The sequence below is a fragment of the Chenopodium quinoa genome, unplaced genomic scaffold (genome assembly GCF_001683475.1).
Source record: "Chenopodium quinoa cultivar QQ74 unplaced genomic scaffold, ASM168347v1, whole genome shotgun sequence".
NCBI classification, from domain to species: domain Eukaryota; kingdom Viridiplantae; phylum Streptophyta; class Magnoliopsida; order Caryophyllales; family Amaranthaceae; genus Chenopodium; species Chenopodium quinoa.
The window spans coordinates 936,175-953,867 of NW_018743812.1; the positions used below are offsets into that span (position 1 = coordinate 936,175).

General features: G+C 32.1%; 2 protein-coding genes across 3 annotated transcripts; one reads left to right on the forward strand and one right to left on the reverse strand.

The window, feature by feature from the left end:
• The first annotated feature begins 1,337 nt into the window (after positions 1 to 1,337).
• On the forward strand, positions 1,338 to 7,301 carry LOC110685382 (uracil phosphoribosyltransferase-like). The gene is made up of 11 exons (XM_021861910.1): positions 1,338 to 1,730; positions 2,014 to 2,092; positions 3,896 to 3,954; positions 4,037 to 4,114; positions 5,137 to 5,218; positions 5,390 to 5,438; positions 5,874 to 5,935; positions 6,553 to 6,620; positions 6,752 to 6,807; positions 6,897 to 6,944; positions 7,032 to 7,301. Exons 1-11 carry the CDS (start codon positions 1,560 to 1,562, stop codon positions 7,081 to 7,083), a joined length of 804 nt encoding a protein of 267 aa, XP_021717602.1. The 5' UTR covers positions 1,338 to 1,559; the 3' UTR covers positions 7,084 to 7,301.
• Positions 7,302 to 7,406: 105 nt separating this feature from the next.
• LOC110685383 (truncated transcription factor CAULIFLOWER A-like) lies at positions 7,407 to 11,380 on the reverse strand. 2 transcript variants are annotated; one of them, XM_021861911.1, is made up of 8 exons: positions 10,673 to 11,375; positions 9,733 to 9,829; positions 9,155 to 9,216; positions 8,865 to 8,964; positions 8,457 to 8,498; positions 8,221 to 8,262; positions 7,943 to 8,100; positions 7,407 to 7,787 (listed from the first exon to the last, which is right to left on the reverse strand). In XM_021861911.1, exons 1-8 carry the CDS (start codon positions 10,852 to 10,854, stop codon positions 7,676 to 7,678), a joined length of 795 nt encoding a protein of 264 aa, XP_021717603.1. In that variant the 5' UTR covers positions 10,855 to 11,375; the 3' UTR covers positions 7,407 to 7,675. The 2 variants fall into 2 exon arrangements, with proteins under 2 accessions (XP_021717603.1, XP_021717604.1); XM_021861912.1 differs by lacking the exon at positions 8,457 to 8,498 and having other exon boundaries at positions 10,673 to 11,380.
• Between the last annotated feature and the right edge of the window lie 6,313 nt (positions 11,381 to 17,693).

Here is a 17,693-nt window from a genome sequence, read left to right on the forward strand (position 1 = left end):
CTTTCTTGTTTGTATCTTTGAGTTAGTTACACTTATCAATATTTTTAGTTGATTATACTTTCTTTCTTGTTTGTATCTTTGAGTTAGTTACACTTCATCTTTTATTTGTAACAAGTTTTTACATTAATTTACCTCCTTACCCTATACAACAGTACTAACATGCATATATTCAATAATAATGAAAAAAATGTTTATTTTAAGTTTTAATGTCTTCCATTTGCACAATTGCACCCATGAATGTGCTTTTATACTCTCTTCTTCAACCTGAATAAGCACGCAAACAATAACGATAATTAAGTCGTGAAGATGGAAACTGGGTTTATTATATATGAAGCATTTAACTCTATTTAAGCTAGCTACCTTCCCTAAATTAAAACACATTCGAAGTTAATTGGGTCATGATACATACATATATATAATTTACGTTTTGATGATAGAAAGTCTTATATTACTAGTATTTTGCAAATGTCTCAGTAGTCAAACAAATCGAATACTTCGTATCATACAAATTTTATCAATATACAACAGGATAGTATCCATATGAGGTTACATTTTATTTGTGTTTTTCAGTAAGAATTTATAAAAACAAAAAAATTTAGTTGTAAATTGAACTTGAGTTGATGATTAAAATTTTGCAAGTTAGGCCCTAAATGATTTAATTTAGTTTAGATAAGATATTTAAAATAAGTTATGATAATAAGTTCATATTAATTTAGAGAAAATGATGTTTTTATCTAGACAATTTCATACACAATTAAATTTAGATAAGTTTATAAGTCTAAATTAGTAATAACTAAGCTAACTTATCATTTGAATTTATTAATATCCATGAAAAAAATAAGTTTAACAAAATAAAGTTTGATGTCACGTGAATGGGCCTAATGGTAACATTTGGTTCATAACTTAGCTTCATGTTGAATGATTATATGGATTTAGGTCGATCAATACTTGATTGAGGACTATAGTGTTAGATTGACCTAACAAGATTATACTACTCCGTATGATATTTCTATTTTCATTTTAAAATGCCATAAACTTTATAAAAAATTGTATAGTTGATAAGTATAATAATCATTTGTAGTCAAATCTGACCTTATAAAATTCAAAGATCGGAGTACTAATGACTGAATGCACTTATTGCCAAAAAAAAAAAAAAAAAAAAAAAAAAAAAAAAAAAATATTTATAAAAATTCAACCTAACTCTAAATACACCCGAGTGCATATAAATTTCACTAAAACCTCTCATGTTAGTACTTTTTTTTTTTTTTTTTTTTTGAAAGGTCTCATGTTAGTACTTAAACAAAGGAAAATATGCATGTACCCTTGTTGTACCAAACAAAACCTCTCACAGTTATTGATTATAACACCCTCACAGGATTGGTGCAATTTTGGCCCCAATTTCTTTTTTCTCTGCACTAAATTTCCTGTCTTCTTCCCAAACTCAACAAAATCTGTCAATCTATCTTCTTTTTGAATATCCAAAAATTCCCATTATTTTCTTTCTATTTCTAAAGGCGATTTTAACTAGAATTCCTCACTCTAATAAGTAAGAAAAAAAAATGTGGGAATTAAAATGCATAACCCCAACTTCAACTCCCACTATTTTCACTTTCTCTCAACCCCAAACACGCCACTCTCTCACTCCTCAACCCCGCCGTTTTCCTTCTCTTTCTGTTAATTGTCGTGCTACTATTGATCAGAAACCTCTCATGTCTGATGACAGAATGCTTGTAATTTCTAATCTTATTCAATGTTTCTGTTAATATTCTTATTGGGTTATTGGAAAATTTCATAATTTGATTTGGGGTTTTGTTTATTTGTTCAATTTTCTCTGTTTTGATTGATGGGTTGTTGTGGGAATTCCTTAATTTTATCTGGGTTTTGTTAGAGTGTTCAATTTCTGTGTTTTTATTGATGGGTTTTTGTGGGAATTCTTTGAATTTAATATGGGTTTTTGTTAGAATGTTCAAATTTTTGTTTAATTTGATTGAAATTTTGGTTCTTTTGTTGCAGGTTTTTGTACCGCCGCATCCGTTGATTAAACATTGGGTTTCTGTTCTTAGGAACGAGCAGACTCCATGCGCTGTTTTCAGTATGTTGATTTTCTTCTTTAATCTATCTTTATTGTAATTTGATTGACAATGCATGCAAAATTTAGTTTTGTGGTATGTAAATTGAGCTCATAAGTGTGATTACTATAACTTAGATTGATTATGCATGCAAAATTTAGTTTATGGTATGTAAATTAAACTCATAAGTGTGATTACTATAACTTAGATTGATAATGCATGAAAGATATAGTTTTATGGTATGTAAATTGAACTCATGAGTGTGATCACTATAACTTAGATTGATAATGCATGAAATATATAGTTTTATAGTATGTATATTGAACTCATAAGTGTGATTACTATAACTTAGATTGATATACATGCTGACTTTAGATTTATAGTATATTGAGCTCATGAGTGTAGTTACTATAGCTTAGATTGTCCGTGCACGCAAAATTTAAATTTGTGATAGCTAAATTGAGCTCATAAGTGTAACTTAGATTGACAATGCATGCAAAACTTAGCTATATGGTATGTAATTGAGCTCATAGGTGTGATTTCAATATGCTGCTATTGCTGCATGTTGAGACTAAGGATATGACTATCTTACTCAAACTCCGGTACTTGTGGTGTTGGACATGGATATTTGTCCAAGTGTCCAATCTCGGTTTTTTGTGATGCAAAGATTTATCTTTTGGTGTAAAATTGAGTGTTAAGTGTCTATAGTTCCATACCCATATTTGAGTGTTAAGGATTCTACATAGATACTTGAGGTGACTTGAAGAGCTTGAGTAACTTAGCTCATAGAATTCAAATGGATTGTATTTGTAACTTGAGCTGATGGTGCATGTGCTTTTTTCAGCATGTTGATTTTCTTCTTTAGTATCAAAATTGGGTTTCGAGGTGAAGTGTTCTTATGCCCAATATTTTGGAATGTTTCCCACCCTTTACAACCAATGGAAAATGGGAAATTTATTTTCCTGGAATGTGTTTTCCATCAAATGAAATGGATCCGTAGAGTTTATATATAGGTGCTGCAACTGAAATTACCTTGAAGGTGATGTCTGTTTTTGAAACTCTAGCCTTTACGGAATTGTGATTATATATCATAAAGAGAATAGAATCTACCAAAGGGGAGGAAGGAAAGGTTTTGTTGATATCTGATAGTATCTAAGAATCCAGTGAAACTAAGACAATATATTTGGGTGGAACTGTTGATAGTATTGTTTAGAGATAGCTGTTTACTGTCTTTTTAGGTACTCATAAAGAGGGTAAATGAAGCAATGTCTTAGATTGGTTGCGTTCAGTCTAATTTCTATGCGGTTCAGAACAGGATGGGGTGCTAGGTCAATATGAAAATTGAAGAACCCAAGAACCAGCAAGAGAGGGAGCGGTATAGAAAGGTGGAAGAATGTCCATCTAGTCTGTTGCTGAAAGATCGTGTGTATAACAGTACATTTGGCTAAAATTTTGCATTGTATATGGATGTAAATGATAGTTCAATTGGAAAATGGAAAAAGCTTAATATTGCTAGTTAATTATACTAGTACCGTTTTGCTTTTGTTGAAAATTTGGGTGTTGGAATTTATTTGTAAATGCAAAAATCTGTGTTGGGATTCTAGATCTTCTTGATTTTTCAGTAATAATAAAGCCAATTTAACGTACTAAAGATCGTCTAGTTAAGCAAGAACTGCACTACTATACACTTGGGAATAATTTGTAAAACAATATAGCTTTCAATGAACAATAAATTTCTCCATCCAACTCCAAAAAGTAGTTCTGTTTGAACGTTGGAATTATGTTAGTTGCAGTTCTCATATATACTATGTATTTCCTCTCCGTAGAGAATGCAATGGGTGAGTTGGGGAGGCTACTAATGTATGAAGCTTCAAGGGATTGGTTGGTGAGTTTATTCCTCTGTGTGATATCTGCATGTCACATATCTTTCTCACATTAATTTTTGTACTCTGATGAACTTTTTTTAGCCTATTATTGCTGGGGAAATTCAAACACCTATCGCTGTTGCCAAAGTTGAATTTATTGATCCAAGGGAGCCTGTGGCGGTGAGTATGTATTGTGTTTTTGTTTTCTTCATTGTTTAACGAACACTATGTCTGTGTAGGAGATGCTGTCTCTGTGTCAGTACTACTGGTAATGACAATGTTGCTTAATCATGTATATTACATTCAATGCTTTTGTATGAGAACAACTAGTTTAGATTTCTTGAAGCTCATATTTGGAGTTGTATTAGTGTACAGATGTAGATTGAATATTTATGTATTTTGGAATTGCCGCAATTGTTGCTAGAGATCTTAATTCCAAGAAAACATACAAAAAACTATTCACTTTCTCCAATATCGACTTTAGATTGTTGCACTTTTGCTCTTTCTTGGTCATTACTATATTTGGAACAGTGTGATGACTACTCTTCACTGCAAGTATCGAGTTTCGGATCTTTAGTATTTCTTCTTGTAAGGGGAGTCATATATATGTAACCTTGTGGTGGCGTTGTAGAGAGTTTCCTTCCAGATATAAATTGGTGGTATTATATGATTGGATGACAGAAGCATCATTAACTTGCTATCCCACTTTTATCCCTGCTTTTCTAGAGAAGGGATTTGGTGTCCTGGGGTTGTTGTTTGGGAAGCAGAGTCGGTAACTTACTACATTTATTTATGGATCATTTTTTTATCTATTGAGTTAACTCACAGTTTGGAAGCTTTTACTTTTGGTGCTTCTTCATTTTGGTATCAAACTGAACAGTTTCGGCTAATCTCTTCAGCATTTTAATTCTGTATTGGACACAGTGAATTGAATGAGTGAGTGTTCACTATAGATGCATAGCAGCTGCTTTCCAATGTCATCATGTGTCAATAATGTCAATTATCTATAATACTGGGATGGATGTTTCAGTAATCAATATATATCCTTGCACAACATTGTTACCCTTGTTGTGGGTTAAAATTCTTGACAAGCAAAATGACCTAAAGCATCTCAAAGAGTTGGTGATCTGAGATTCTGAGCCTCATTACCTTTCTCCGAACAATAGCTTCCTTCCTAAATGCTTTCATTTTTAATCTTGCAGGTTATTCCTATTTTAAGAGCTGGTCTTGCACTTGCAGAGCATGCAGCCACTATTCTACCCTCAATGGCAACCTATCATGTAGGTATGTTAAGTTTATATGATTATATCCACTCGAGTTTAAGGAAAATAGGTGCAGTGATTAGGTTCAAGCAGTAGTTATTTACCGAGGTTCCTTACTACTCTCTTATATAACTTGTTCTGTGTTGTATATGTTTTTCAAAATATTAATGCTCATGTCATGTCTCATGTTAAGGGGTCAGCAGAGATGAGGAGACACTTCAGCCAACTGTCTATTTGAACAAGTAAGATTCTTATCTAAGGATGAGCATACTGTCTTCTGGTCTTATCCAGAAGACATTTTATGCAAAAGGAGAAAGCAGATGGCTATTGGTTTCTGCTGCATTCTTTAGGATCTAGATATCTAATGTTTGAGGCCTAATTCACTATAAATTCACCCCCCAAAAAAAAATCCCATAAAATAAGTGAAGTAAAGAATGAAGTGGGTTAAAGAGAGAAAAAAACCTACCTTTTAAATACTTTTGTTGAGTGTTTGGTGGCTAACAAGTTGTGCTTTTTTGTTCTGCTGCTTTATACATGTAATTGACTTTTGTTGCATATGAGAGTAATTTCTTGAATGTTGTTATGTAGGTGTAGCTTTATTGATCTATGATCTTTTGTATTCTAAATTAAATTTATAGCCAAGGGCATAATGTAAGCCTGAACATCTTGTCTTCCAGGTTGCCGGAAAAGTTCCCTGAAGGAGCTCGAATACTTGTTGTGGACCCAATGTTGGCAACAGGTAATTGACTTTTTATATATTGCTTTGATGCCTTGAGGCTTCAAGGACGCTTTCTTTTGCAATATGCATTAGTATATTTGTTGTTGCTGGTTATTTCATTGTTTTGATTAAAATTGTGCTGGTACAACATGTTCATTCTTTCAGTCCCGCTCTTTTTCTACTCATCAATTTTCCAAGGCCTAGAATCTTCAAAACGTCATGCATGTTATCTATTGGTTCAATATTTCTCTAGCAGTGATGCTTTGAGAGAGATGTGAGAAGCCTTTTAGCATGTGTTCCAAGATGCATACATGTTTATATTTTTGCTAATTTTCCCCTTCCTGTTGATAAACCTCCCTAATTTAGGATGGTGATTATCAATTGACTTGTGTTTCAGTGAAGAGCTATTGTCAGGACTCAGCAGCCATTCAGATTTAGTTTTCAGTAATAAATCTACTTGCACATTATGCTTGTGTTCTTTTAGCAGTACCCATCCTCTGCACCTACAAATTAAAACTGCATCATCTTTTCATTTTCTTTTTTTTCTTCCTTTTGCCAGGACATACAAATCTCTCTTTTCCCTTGCATTAACTCTTATGGTGTACACGTTTATAAACAGTTCTCATTTGAAATTTCAGGTGGAACAATAGTTAAAGCAATCGACCTGTTAAAAGAACGTGGAGTTGGAAACAAGCAAATTAAAGTGGTAAGTTGCTTCAGTTCTCTGAAATTGATGAATTTGACCCATTAAAATTTTCCCTTCTTCGCAATGAATGCAAATTTGTGGTTTTCTTAATTTGAAAAGTGCTTAGCTTGTGTAAACTAAATTTTCCACAGATTTCAGCTGTTGCTGCTCCTCCAGCCCTTACAAAGCTCAGCGAAAAGTTTCCAGGGTATGAAAGTTTTCTTCCTAGTAGTCTATACTCAAAATGAGTAATGTGCGGTTGATTTATGAACTGAACTTTGTCCTCTTAAATTTCAGGATTCATGTATACACTGGAATCATTGATGAAGTTGTTAATGAAAAGGGGTAGGCACTAATTTCTTGCTCTCGCGTAATGATTCGTCTTTACATGGAACCATTATCATAAGGCTTACTAATTCATTTGCTCTACAGGTTCATTATTCCTGGCCTTGGTGATGCTGGAGATCGTAGCTTTGGCACATGAGGCGACTGGAGTTAAATTTTCATGCATCATATTTAAAGTTTTGAGATCTTAGGTTCATGTGATGCCCAGATGGTTTGACTGAATGTTATTGAAGATGGTACATGCTAGATCAACGGCTTTTGTTATTATTATTATTTTCCACGAGCCATGTATGATAATTATGTCTTTGTCTGAACTATTGAGCCTATTTATTAGACTAATCGCTTTCATTTGTAAAACTCTCATTCTTGTACTCTGTACCTTTTTGATGCGTAAATTGTTTTCATTAGCAAACTCACTATTGTAACAAATACATAATCCAAAATAACCAATACACACATAATCAGTTGAAAGTCATGGTAGTACTTTAGCACTCCAAAACACTACTATTCCCATAAGGAACATCAATCTATATACTTACTGCAAGGAAAGAAATCATAGTACGTAACACAACATCATTTTTTTTCCCCTACATAGTAATTGTAATCGCGTTAACACACGTATGTAACACACCAAACACATCAGATTACAGAAGTTAATTTGTCAAACAAAGCATGTAGAGTTATACTTATAGAAAGTATAATAGTGATAACGTATTTGAGCACCATCTTAATCAAAGCAACCACCCTGCCTGATGAAAGTTAGTAGTGTCACTACCCAAGCTAGCTCTTTGACTGCCATTCGACGGTCCTTCATCCTCATGAGATGCAAACTGGGGAGGATACCTGCTCGAAAAAATCCGAACACAAGAGAGAGAATTTAACCGTCTAGAAGTCTAATTTGTTGATGAAATTATATAACAATTAACAAGAACGCGCTTGAAGGATATGCTTTGGGGATAATAACTATATTGAGATCTATGGAGGAATAATTTACGTACCCTATATAATCTAGAACAACTGGCTCGGGTTTGTAGGATCCGATTTGCAAGACAGCGGGATCATACTCGAAATTGGTAGACTGAGAAGGGTGTATGAATTGGATGCAACCATTAGAATTCAAATCCATTGGCCTAAAACCATGTCCATGATCTCCTACCTGCATTCATTACATACACAAAAGATTGAAAAACCAATCACAAACTTCTTTTTTTTTTTTTTTTTTTTTTTTTTTTGTCACCTTTTAAGATTAATGAAAGTTGAAGGAAATTAAACTAACCCTCAGCTTTAATTCCTTGTTCAAGTCTCCAAGTTTGCGCTCCTAGAAAACACAAAACGTTATTGTTAATGACTTAGTTATGGTACTTGTTCAATTATAATCAATACATAATTATGAATAAACAATATTGATAATATATATAAACCGATCCGTATGAGATAACACATCTTTGTAATAAGATTATGAATACTTCATGATCTGAGGAAGATCCTATAACAAAGTGACAGCGTTCTTACCGATCTTCGAAGTGCCTCCATTTGCTCGGTCGTCAGTTGTGCCTATTATAATTCATCAATATTCAGATTACATTTTGCTTGCCAATTAGGTTTATTAAGTGAATATATATGAGACTTATAAATAGGTGAAATTAGTTACATTATTTGATCATATCATTTTTATTTTTTTTGAAAAATATTTGATCATATAATTAAAGTAGCTATGTTAAATTACTCCAATTTCTATCCCTCAATATTAACTACATACATACATATGTTAATATCTAACATAAATCTATCTGCAATTTTTCAGAGATGCTACTATTTTCCAAGTCAAAAAAATTATAACATGTAATTTCCGAATTTTGTAAACAAATTATTTCATCAATCTTGAAAACATGCTCTTAAATTAACGTTTGAAGAATATACCTTCCTTGCCCTAGTCCGAGCAAGAGCTCCTTCAAGCTGCTTCTCAAGACTTTGCAAGTCTTTCAAGCTTAGAATTCCAAGTTCCTCTCCAAGCATTTGCCTAAATTATCAAATAAATCGTCGCATTAAATTAAACATTGTTGCTTAAATTAATTACCACGAATGAGTTCATTATATATGGAAATGACATTAAAATGGACAAACCATTGTTATTTGCAGCAAACAAGCTGTATAAAGTTTACAAATCAAAACTACTAGGTAATTAACATAAAACTACTAGGAATGTAGACCTGTGAGCTCTTTGTAGAATTTCATACTGTGACTCCAAGTTCGCGATCTCTTGGAGCCAGCTCTGTATATAAGAAGTTAAAAGGAGAGATACTTAATATAACATGTATGTGTTGATGCAATTTATAAATATTTACAATTGAATCTATTAGAAAATATTTTGATGCATATATACAAAGTAAAGTAACATTATGGATTAAACAAGACTAAGCAAAATCTAATTAAGGATAACAAATTCTTATGGTGCACTTGCATATATATTTTACACTTTGATTAATTTTCATTTAATAAATTAATGATATGTTTAGTCCAAAAAAATTACGAATATAAACTTTGAATTAAGATTGGTGATCTTATAATTTAGCTAATCTTTACTAGCCTAACAACAAATCATTGGCTTGTTGATCAAAATCAACTAATTCTCAATCAAATTTTATGACAGTGTCAATATAAATCATTCCAAAGAATCTATTAAATTAATTAATTAATCGATGTAGTTTTAACTTAACCTAGCTAACCTTAGCCTTTTAAGAGATCAGTGGCTAATATATCACAAGTTTAGTACACGTTATTTTCAAACCTGCGTCTGAACCTCAATGGCATGGTCTTGGTGATGATGATGAAGATCAATAGTGTTGCCACTACGCTGATACCGTTCGAGGGTCTTCGGAAGGCAACTGCACAAGGCCGAAAATAATAATACAATCACACATAGTAGAAGTCTAATCTAAGTTATTAACAACTACGCCGTACTTGATATGAGTGCTAGTTAGCTATCTTAATTGATTAAAATTAAAAGGTTCGGTATCAAAAAAACAACAAATATAAAATAAATATTCCGTCTATATTACTTGCCTTTTATGACTTTTATGACTATGTCGAGAAATAAAAAGAGAAGTATTTTGCACAAAAAGTGAGCAAACAAGCAAACAATTGCAGAGAGAGAAGCATACACAGAAGAGGGAAAAGAGAAAAGCAACCACTACAAGAAAATCCGAGGAAAATCAAAACAAATTGATCTTCTGACACTATTTATTTCAATTTCAATAATCCCTTTAATTAGTAATTATACTATTCACTCCTTAAAATAATTAGAATAACAATCACATCACAAGCATTACAAACAAGCAATTAGAATTTTGGTAAATCATTCCAGAATTTAGCCCAATAATTCCAAATAATCACAATTATAGTAGCTAAATATTGTTTCATACACCTCTCACATTTTTTACCATTACCATATTTTTTATTTTAAAAAAGTAAAATTTCATAAATTATATTGTTGGTGTAAATTTATAGAATTGTAATTATATCCATTTTGTATTAAGAATTTTATAAGTGCAATGCAAAATTGCAAACACCCAAACAATTAGAAATTTTAAGAAACCCTAGATCTTCCACGTGTCCAATTGCCACTGGTGAAAGTGCTTACTTTTGTTTATTTATTTTTGTTCATCTTCAATGGAAAATGAGGAAGAATTAGATGAAAAAAGAGGGAGAAAAAAGAAAAATAAAAATACTCAATGCTGCTGAACTCATAGAGCTTGCCACGGGGGGAGAAGACGATGAGGGCGATTTCGGCGTCGCAAAGGATGGAGAGTTCCTTAGCCTTCTTCAAAAGACCAGCTCTTCTCTTAGAGAAGGTAACTTGTCTACTTATGTTATTCTCTATTCTCTTCAGCTCCACTTTTCCTCTTCCCATTTTACCCTTTTTCTCTCTAAAGTTTTGAGTGAAAATGAAGAAGAACTAATTAACAATGGAGGAAGGAAAGAAGGAAGGTATTTTTGAGATAGAAATAATGCAGAAAAATGAAGGTGGTTGTTTTATATTATCTCTGCCCTTTTCTTTTTTTTTTTTTTTTTTTTTTTTATGTTGTTTGGGTGGGTAAAGAAACTAAATAATGTTGTTGGTCACCTTTGGATTTGTGTATTTATGGAAATCTATATGGAAATTTGAGTCTATGTATTATTGTTATAACCTTTGGATTTGCTCTTTAACCAGATGTTGTACACACATGGTTATGCTAAGTATTTTGTATCAAGTACACACAAACATTAAAATAAGAAAGTTACTACGAACTAACAAGCCAGTATTTTGTATATGCCGAGTACTTAATTACGTTGTACATACGTTTAACTTTAATAATCTGAATATTATGACTTTTATATATATCTTTCGATACAAGGAGTAGTAGAATTGGAATTGATCATTATTAGCCACGTATTCTACAAGTTAAAGAGCTTGTAATTAGTCAAGAGCTTACTTTTATTAAACTACGTAATTAAGTAGAAACCAAGTCTACTTACAATGTCCAAACTCACACGCAGTGGTAACAACTTTAGTTTTGAAAAGGTAATTGGGTTTATAATACCAATTTGTTTCATTTCAATTCACATTGCTTTTTGCTGATATTACAAAAACTAGGTATGTTGGTTAGCTATTGGATATATAATCACAAAGCTTATTTAATAAGCAAGCATAATGGACTCTTGTCTGCCTAAAAAAAGTATTAACTTAAAGTATATCATCTTAAATTCAATTGTGTTAAACATGTTGATGTTTATCTCAATCTCATTAATTTCTCATGATAAACTTACCCCCTTTTTTTTCACCTTTTATTATTATTTTGATGGGATAAGTGGTTAATATATTTTTACTTTGTAGTCTTCATCACTTTCATTATTAGGAATTTAGGATTTTCTGCCATTGTCACTTTCCTATAAAGTCATGCTATGTAACAAACCCTATGAAGAAAAAGAAACTCCTAATAACTTCAATCATGACATACTTCCAAATTCACTAATTTTTGTGCATCTTTTTTCTTACCATTGATATTTTTTGCAATCATCCACCCAAATCACGGTTATTTAAATTAGTGTTTGATCAAAGAATGGGAGTCATTGATCGAAATTAGAGTGAGGACATTTGTAATGATATATCCAATCGCAAAAATTAATTATATACTTCGTAACTTTTATTTTTGTTACATTATAATTCTCTTCGTCTTTTAATTAAATTGTCCGATAGTAGAGATCAAGGATTATGGCTAATTGATTATTTTACACTTTGAAATACAAATTAATTAAAAAAATATAAAAAATTAATACTGATCGGAGTAGCTATTTACCCAAAATTAATCTATTTAAAAGAAAATAGTTATTCCAAATTAAAGTACGTAAAATCGTGGATTTATTATATGCTCTTGCTATAATTGTACTGTGATCAACTGATCATGGATGAACATTGATCAATTGAACAAGAACATAGTGGCATATATATATATATATATATATATATATATATATATATATATATATATATATATATATATATATATATATATATATATATATATGATATATTCATCTACTACCATTAGAGGGATGTCTAAAAATAAAAGTCCTTAACCAAAAATGAGAATTATGATTCAAATTTATTTGGTGGTTTTTTTTGTCTATCACGTGGTCCTCTTACTTGATAATAACAGACCATCATTACAATGAGATTCGCATGATTGAATTATGATAAATAACTATTGAAAGTTTGAAACTGATCTGATTTTCTTTAAATAATTTGGCATTCGTATTACTATTATCTAATGTGACAGGGCCAACAAATTAGCACAAGATGTCTAATATATATCTTTATGTATCAACCAGTCACATACATTTTTCCACAAACCATAACAAGTACATACTGTACGTAATTATCTACAAGTATTATCTAAGCATGTCTTTACTCGTTTAATTGACATACAAAAATCGTAAGTACTCCATAAAAAAATAAAATGTTGTTTGATTGAAAAAAACATAGATACACCTACCTAGGGGATGAAACCTAGGGATAATTCTCGTGATCAATCTTAAATCCACCAATTTGTGACCATTTCAACTCTACCATCATATATATCCTAGAATAATCTCAAAAATCTAGAATTTAATTTGCATAGAGGATACGTGCCCCATTTGAATTGAACGTAATTGAGGTTTATGTTTGATCGAGCAAGTATCTTTTTCTTAAAGCTAGACTGTAAAATTTAAAAACTTCACCATTTGTCACGTGGCTATAACAGCCAGCTAGTGATGAGACATAATCCACGTTCATGCATGTATGATTGGTTATATATCAATTCATACGCGTTATAACAACATAAAAATGGGCATTTACTTATTGTTTAGCCTCCTAAATTATCAACCTTCATAGTACCATTTACAGTTGACAATAAGGGAGCAAATCTTAGAACACCTACAGTACATTTTATGATCAATATAACCAAATTTTAGCACCAAAATAGTTTTGGATGTACTACATACTTGTATATTCTTTGATTTCTTCTTATTAATCTTATCGCTTTATGAGGATGTGTTTACAAAACTTCATAAACCTGACTTTACTAATTAACCTCAAGGTCTATAAATTCTAAGTTAATTAGTGTGTTGATTATTACTTAATGAAAAGTTTATTAAATGTAATTATGTGTGTACACTCGAACATATAATAAACACTGTATGTCCACTCATATAATGGTTGCTAGTAAAATTACCCGTATATGCTACTCGTAGGTAGTTTACGGATGTTATAGCGAAAATTCTGGTCACATGCATGCATATTGATAACATTAACTCCGTATGACTTGCAGGAGGAAACTATAGGTTGCAGTGCCAAAGCCATAAATAGAAACAACAGTAAATGAAGTTAAATCAAAGGAAAATTAAAGGAACTTTGCTTTTACTAAGATAGTAGAATGATTTTATTTTCTTGACATGAAATGATGACTAAACACTACTATCTGTTGTACTGCTACTAGTGGTACATATGACAATCGAACAAACTTCATCAATCATCGTTAGCTACATAAAAATATAAAATGCTCTAGCTAGGTATAGTATATAGTGGTATGAATGTATGATGTACCTTAATAACTTAATTGTGCCTGTCATGTGCCATCTAGCTAGCTAGCCTTATCTAGCCAATTATATGAATTTGGTAAACCACATAAATTGTTACTTAGTATATATAAGTTGGCCGAATATGGTAAATTCGTCGATTGAGAAAATCATAACATTAGCAACACTAGTATACGTTTAATTTTAAAAAAAAATCTCATATGAGAGAATGAAAACATATCTTTAGAAGTAGTAAAAGACCTTATTTAGATTGTAAAAACACAATCTCAACAACAATCGCGTTTCGTATCAACACAAAAATGCAATTTCCACAAATTATTTTATGTTTTGTTCACAACAATCTATTTATACGGGTAGAATTATATATAATTAATAACATGTGAACAATTCACCAATTGTATAAATTATAGGAGTACTTATTTATTTTACTAAAATGTCTGAATAAATAATTATGGTAAATTTTAACTTCTCTATTAAACCCTACAATAAACTTCATCCACTTTGTCTAGAAAAAATAGGGAAAGCAAAAGTTACTTTAAACAGTGAATAAATTGTATGATTTTTGCATATGAATCTCTGATTAAAAAAATTCAGAGCACATAATTTGATGAAATGATTCCATGGATGGACCCCACTTAAAAAAGGAAAATGACAAGCCATCTAATACAATTAAACAGTGGTGGTGATGGTTATCACTTACCCAAAATAGAAAGTCTTTATGACCTAATGGACCACTTTAATAAGTAGCCTTTACTATATTTAGAAATTCAATACTAGACCTCCTTTTTCTTTTTTCTTTTTTTTTTAATTTATTTTTTTTCCCCACCTTTTCAGAGTTTGATTCTTCACTGCCCTATTATGAACCAAGTAATTCCATTCTTCTACGGAGGCTTCTTGTATGTTTCCCTTCTTTTCTACAAGGATTTCTTGGAATTTTCCTCTCTTCATGAGATTGTTTTTGAAGTGAAAATAAACATAGTACATACATATATTGGGTGTTGTTCAATTATTATCATGTGAATTAATTAAATAAAGGCCAAATTAGAAAATAACACTATTAAAACCCCCGATTTTGATAATAACACATATTAAAACAAAAGTTTTATTATAACACCATCAAAAATCCCAAAATTTTGGTTTTAAATTAAAATAACCCCTAACCCAGCCAGCCCCTCCACCGGCACCACCTGCCCCAGCCGCCGCTGCCGCCGGCATCCCCTGCCCTCACATAATCCGGCGAAACCAGCCCAGCCGCCTCTTCCCTTCTCCTTCCTAGCCCTGCCCCTACTGGAAAATGCCTCCTTCCCAACCCACAACCACATCCACATGTCCTCTACAACCCCGACCCCGACCCCCTCCCCTTCCCCTTCCCCCCATGAACCAAACCACCCAAAAACCACTTCACAACCCCGAGTCCCCTTCTCAGTTTTTTTTTTTTTTTTTTTTATCTTATTTTTTTTAATTTTTTTTTAATAATAGGCTATAGGGTTTTCAATCAATTTGGGGATTTGAATATGGCGAAATTACTTGGGCAATTGATTCATGGTGACTTTAAGAGGGGAAAGGGAAGAAGAAGAAGAAAGAGGAAGGGGGGTTTTCGGGGTCACTGGTTTCAGGGGTCGGGGTTTGGGGTTGCCGTTTTCTAGGTTGGGGGTTTCATGGGGAGGGGGTGGTCGAAGAGGGAAGGACTATAGGGATGGTTGGTCGGGAAATGGAGTGGGAAGGGAAGGGAAGGGGGAAGTTGGCCGGATTCAATGGAGGATAGTCGGAAAATGGAGTGGAAAGGGAGGGGAAGGGGAGAGTGGCCGAATTTAATAGAGGAGAGGGGGTTACGATGGTCGGATTTCGGAGGGGTCAAGTTTGGAGGTGGTCGGCGATGGAGGTGGTCAGATTTTGGAGGTTACGGTGGTCGGTGATGGAGCTGCATAATCATGGAGGTGGAGGGGAGAAAGAAGAAAGGAATTTTTTTTTTTTAACCCAATAAACATCTGACACGTGTACATGGCGGGCCCCACTAACGGTTTCCATCTAAAAATCCGTTAGTGGGTGGTGGAGCCAAAATTTTGGGATTTTTGGTGGTGTTATAATAAAACTTTTTTTTTTATAGGTGTTATTATCAAAATCAGGGGTTTTAATGGGTGTTATTTTCTAATTTGACCTTAAATAAATAGATTAACCACCTTTAGGTTTATAGTGATTGATCGCTTAGGTATGATTTTACATTTGTAGGGATCTGGTGCATGCATTGATTTGAATTAAAAGTAGAAAATTATAGTTTGAGAGGTTGATGCATATGAGTAGTTTTTAACAAGCATCATATTCTAAGCGATCATCAAGAATAAGACTTCAATTCGTAACAAATATAACATAAATTTAAGTAGAAGGAAGAAGCTACTTCATGTTATTATAGTATTTATACAGAGACCATATATGTGAGATAAAGTTTAAATTTAAGAGAAGACAACAATAATCGCATTAGGAATTCCCCTCGTGGGGAGGGTTTCCTAATGTTTTATTTTTCTTACCATTAAAAAAATAAAAATAAAAATAAAAAAAATGATACGAGTGTAACGGAATGAAATGTTCATATTTTGTATTACATATAATTGCCTAAGGTGACTTATTAATTGAGGGCTCCTCATAAAGAAAAAGGGAAAAAAAATTCAGGTAGATTATTAGTTGACTCATTGTCCCTAATAATCGCATTGTTTACGCATTTGAAGGCCGACAACTTCATTGTTCTAGTACCTCATGACATGCAAATGCTAATTATTGGCTAATTACATGTGTGACAAGGGATATAAAAGTAACAAAATTTCAAATATTTGCTGATTAATTTGTTGCCTGCCTATGATGGACGTTGACAGATTTTTTAATTTCAATGAACCTGTGACAGTAGAGTTCACATAGCTGATACTCATTTGTTCATTGTTTTTATATTTAACCTCAATTTAAATACAAGTAGTTTATCAAAGAATAAAGCCTCGTTTTGTTTGATGTATCTTATTTTGCTAAAAACATATCTTATTTTAGAGATACTTTGATTTTATAGTATCTAACTAGTGGATATGAAATAGGGAGTAATACTGGTAGTATAGTACGTACTCCATCCACTTCAACCTCGATGGAATTGATGATGGTTATATGTCATAGCCTCATCGGGGGTATACCATTCTGTACCCATATTGGCTATATACCATTAAGGCATTAACACACTTTCTCTGCTTTTTTAAAATTACAATAGTTGGACTTTTATACTATTGACTCATTTTTATTTGGCCATCTATTGTAAAATCTTATTAGATTCATTTCAATATACTTTCAATATATCAAATTTTTATTTAGCCGAAAATTAAAGAATATTACAGAATAATAACTTAAGTCATACAGTATGTTGGAAAGTGTAGAACTCAACATGTTAATCTCTACCTTTTAAAAAGTAAGAGTAAACTCTTATGAATAGTGTTGAGACGATTATGTCCTTAAAAATGTTTATTTACGTATTTACATCTTTTAAAAGTATGACCACACTTATATAAATAGTATTGAGATGATTATGCCCCTAAAATGTTTATTTACATATTTTCCTTCATTAATGTTAGTTATTTTTATAAACTCTTGAAAAGTGTGTGG

Bases quoted from the DNA above. Each gene is read 5' to 3' on its own strand.
- LOC110685382 (XM_021861910.1), top strand. From the start codon at position 1,560: ATGTGGGAATTAAAATGCATAACCCCAACTTCAACTCCCACTATTTTC. The intron at 1,731-2,013 runs GTAATTTCTAAT...CTTTTGTTGCAG, and splicing joins TGTCTGATGACAGAATGCTT to GTTTTTGTACCGCCGCATCC. The intron at 5,439-5,873 runs GTAAGATTCTTA...CTTGTCTTCCAG, and splicing joins CCAACTGTCTATTTGAACAA to GTTGCCGGAAAAGTTCCCTG.
- LOC110685383 (XM_021861911.1), bottom strand. From the start codon at position 10,854: ATGGGAAGAGGAAAAGTGGAGCTGAAGAGAATAGAGAATAACATAAGT. The intron at 8,965-9,154 runs GTCTACATTCCT...TTGATAATTTAG, and splicing joins ATTCTACAAAGAGCTCACAG to GCAAATGCTTGGAGAGGAAC. The intron at 8,499-8,864 runs GTATATTCTTCA...GAATTATAATAG, and splicing joins CTCGGACTAGGGCAAGGAAG to GCACAACTGACGACCGAGCA.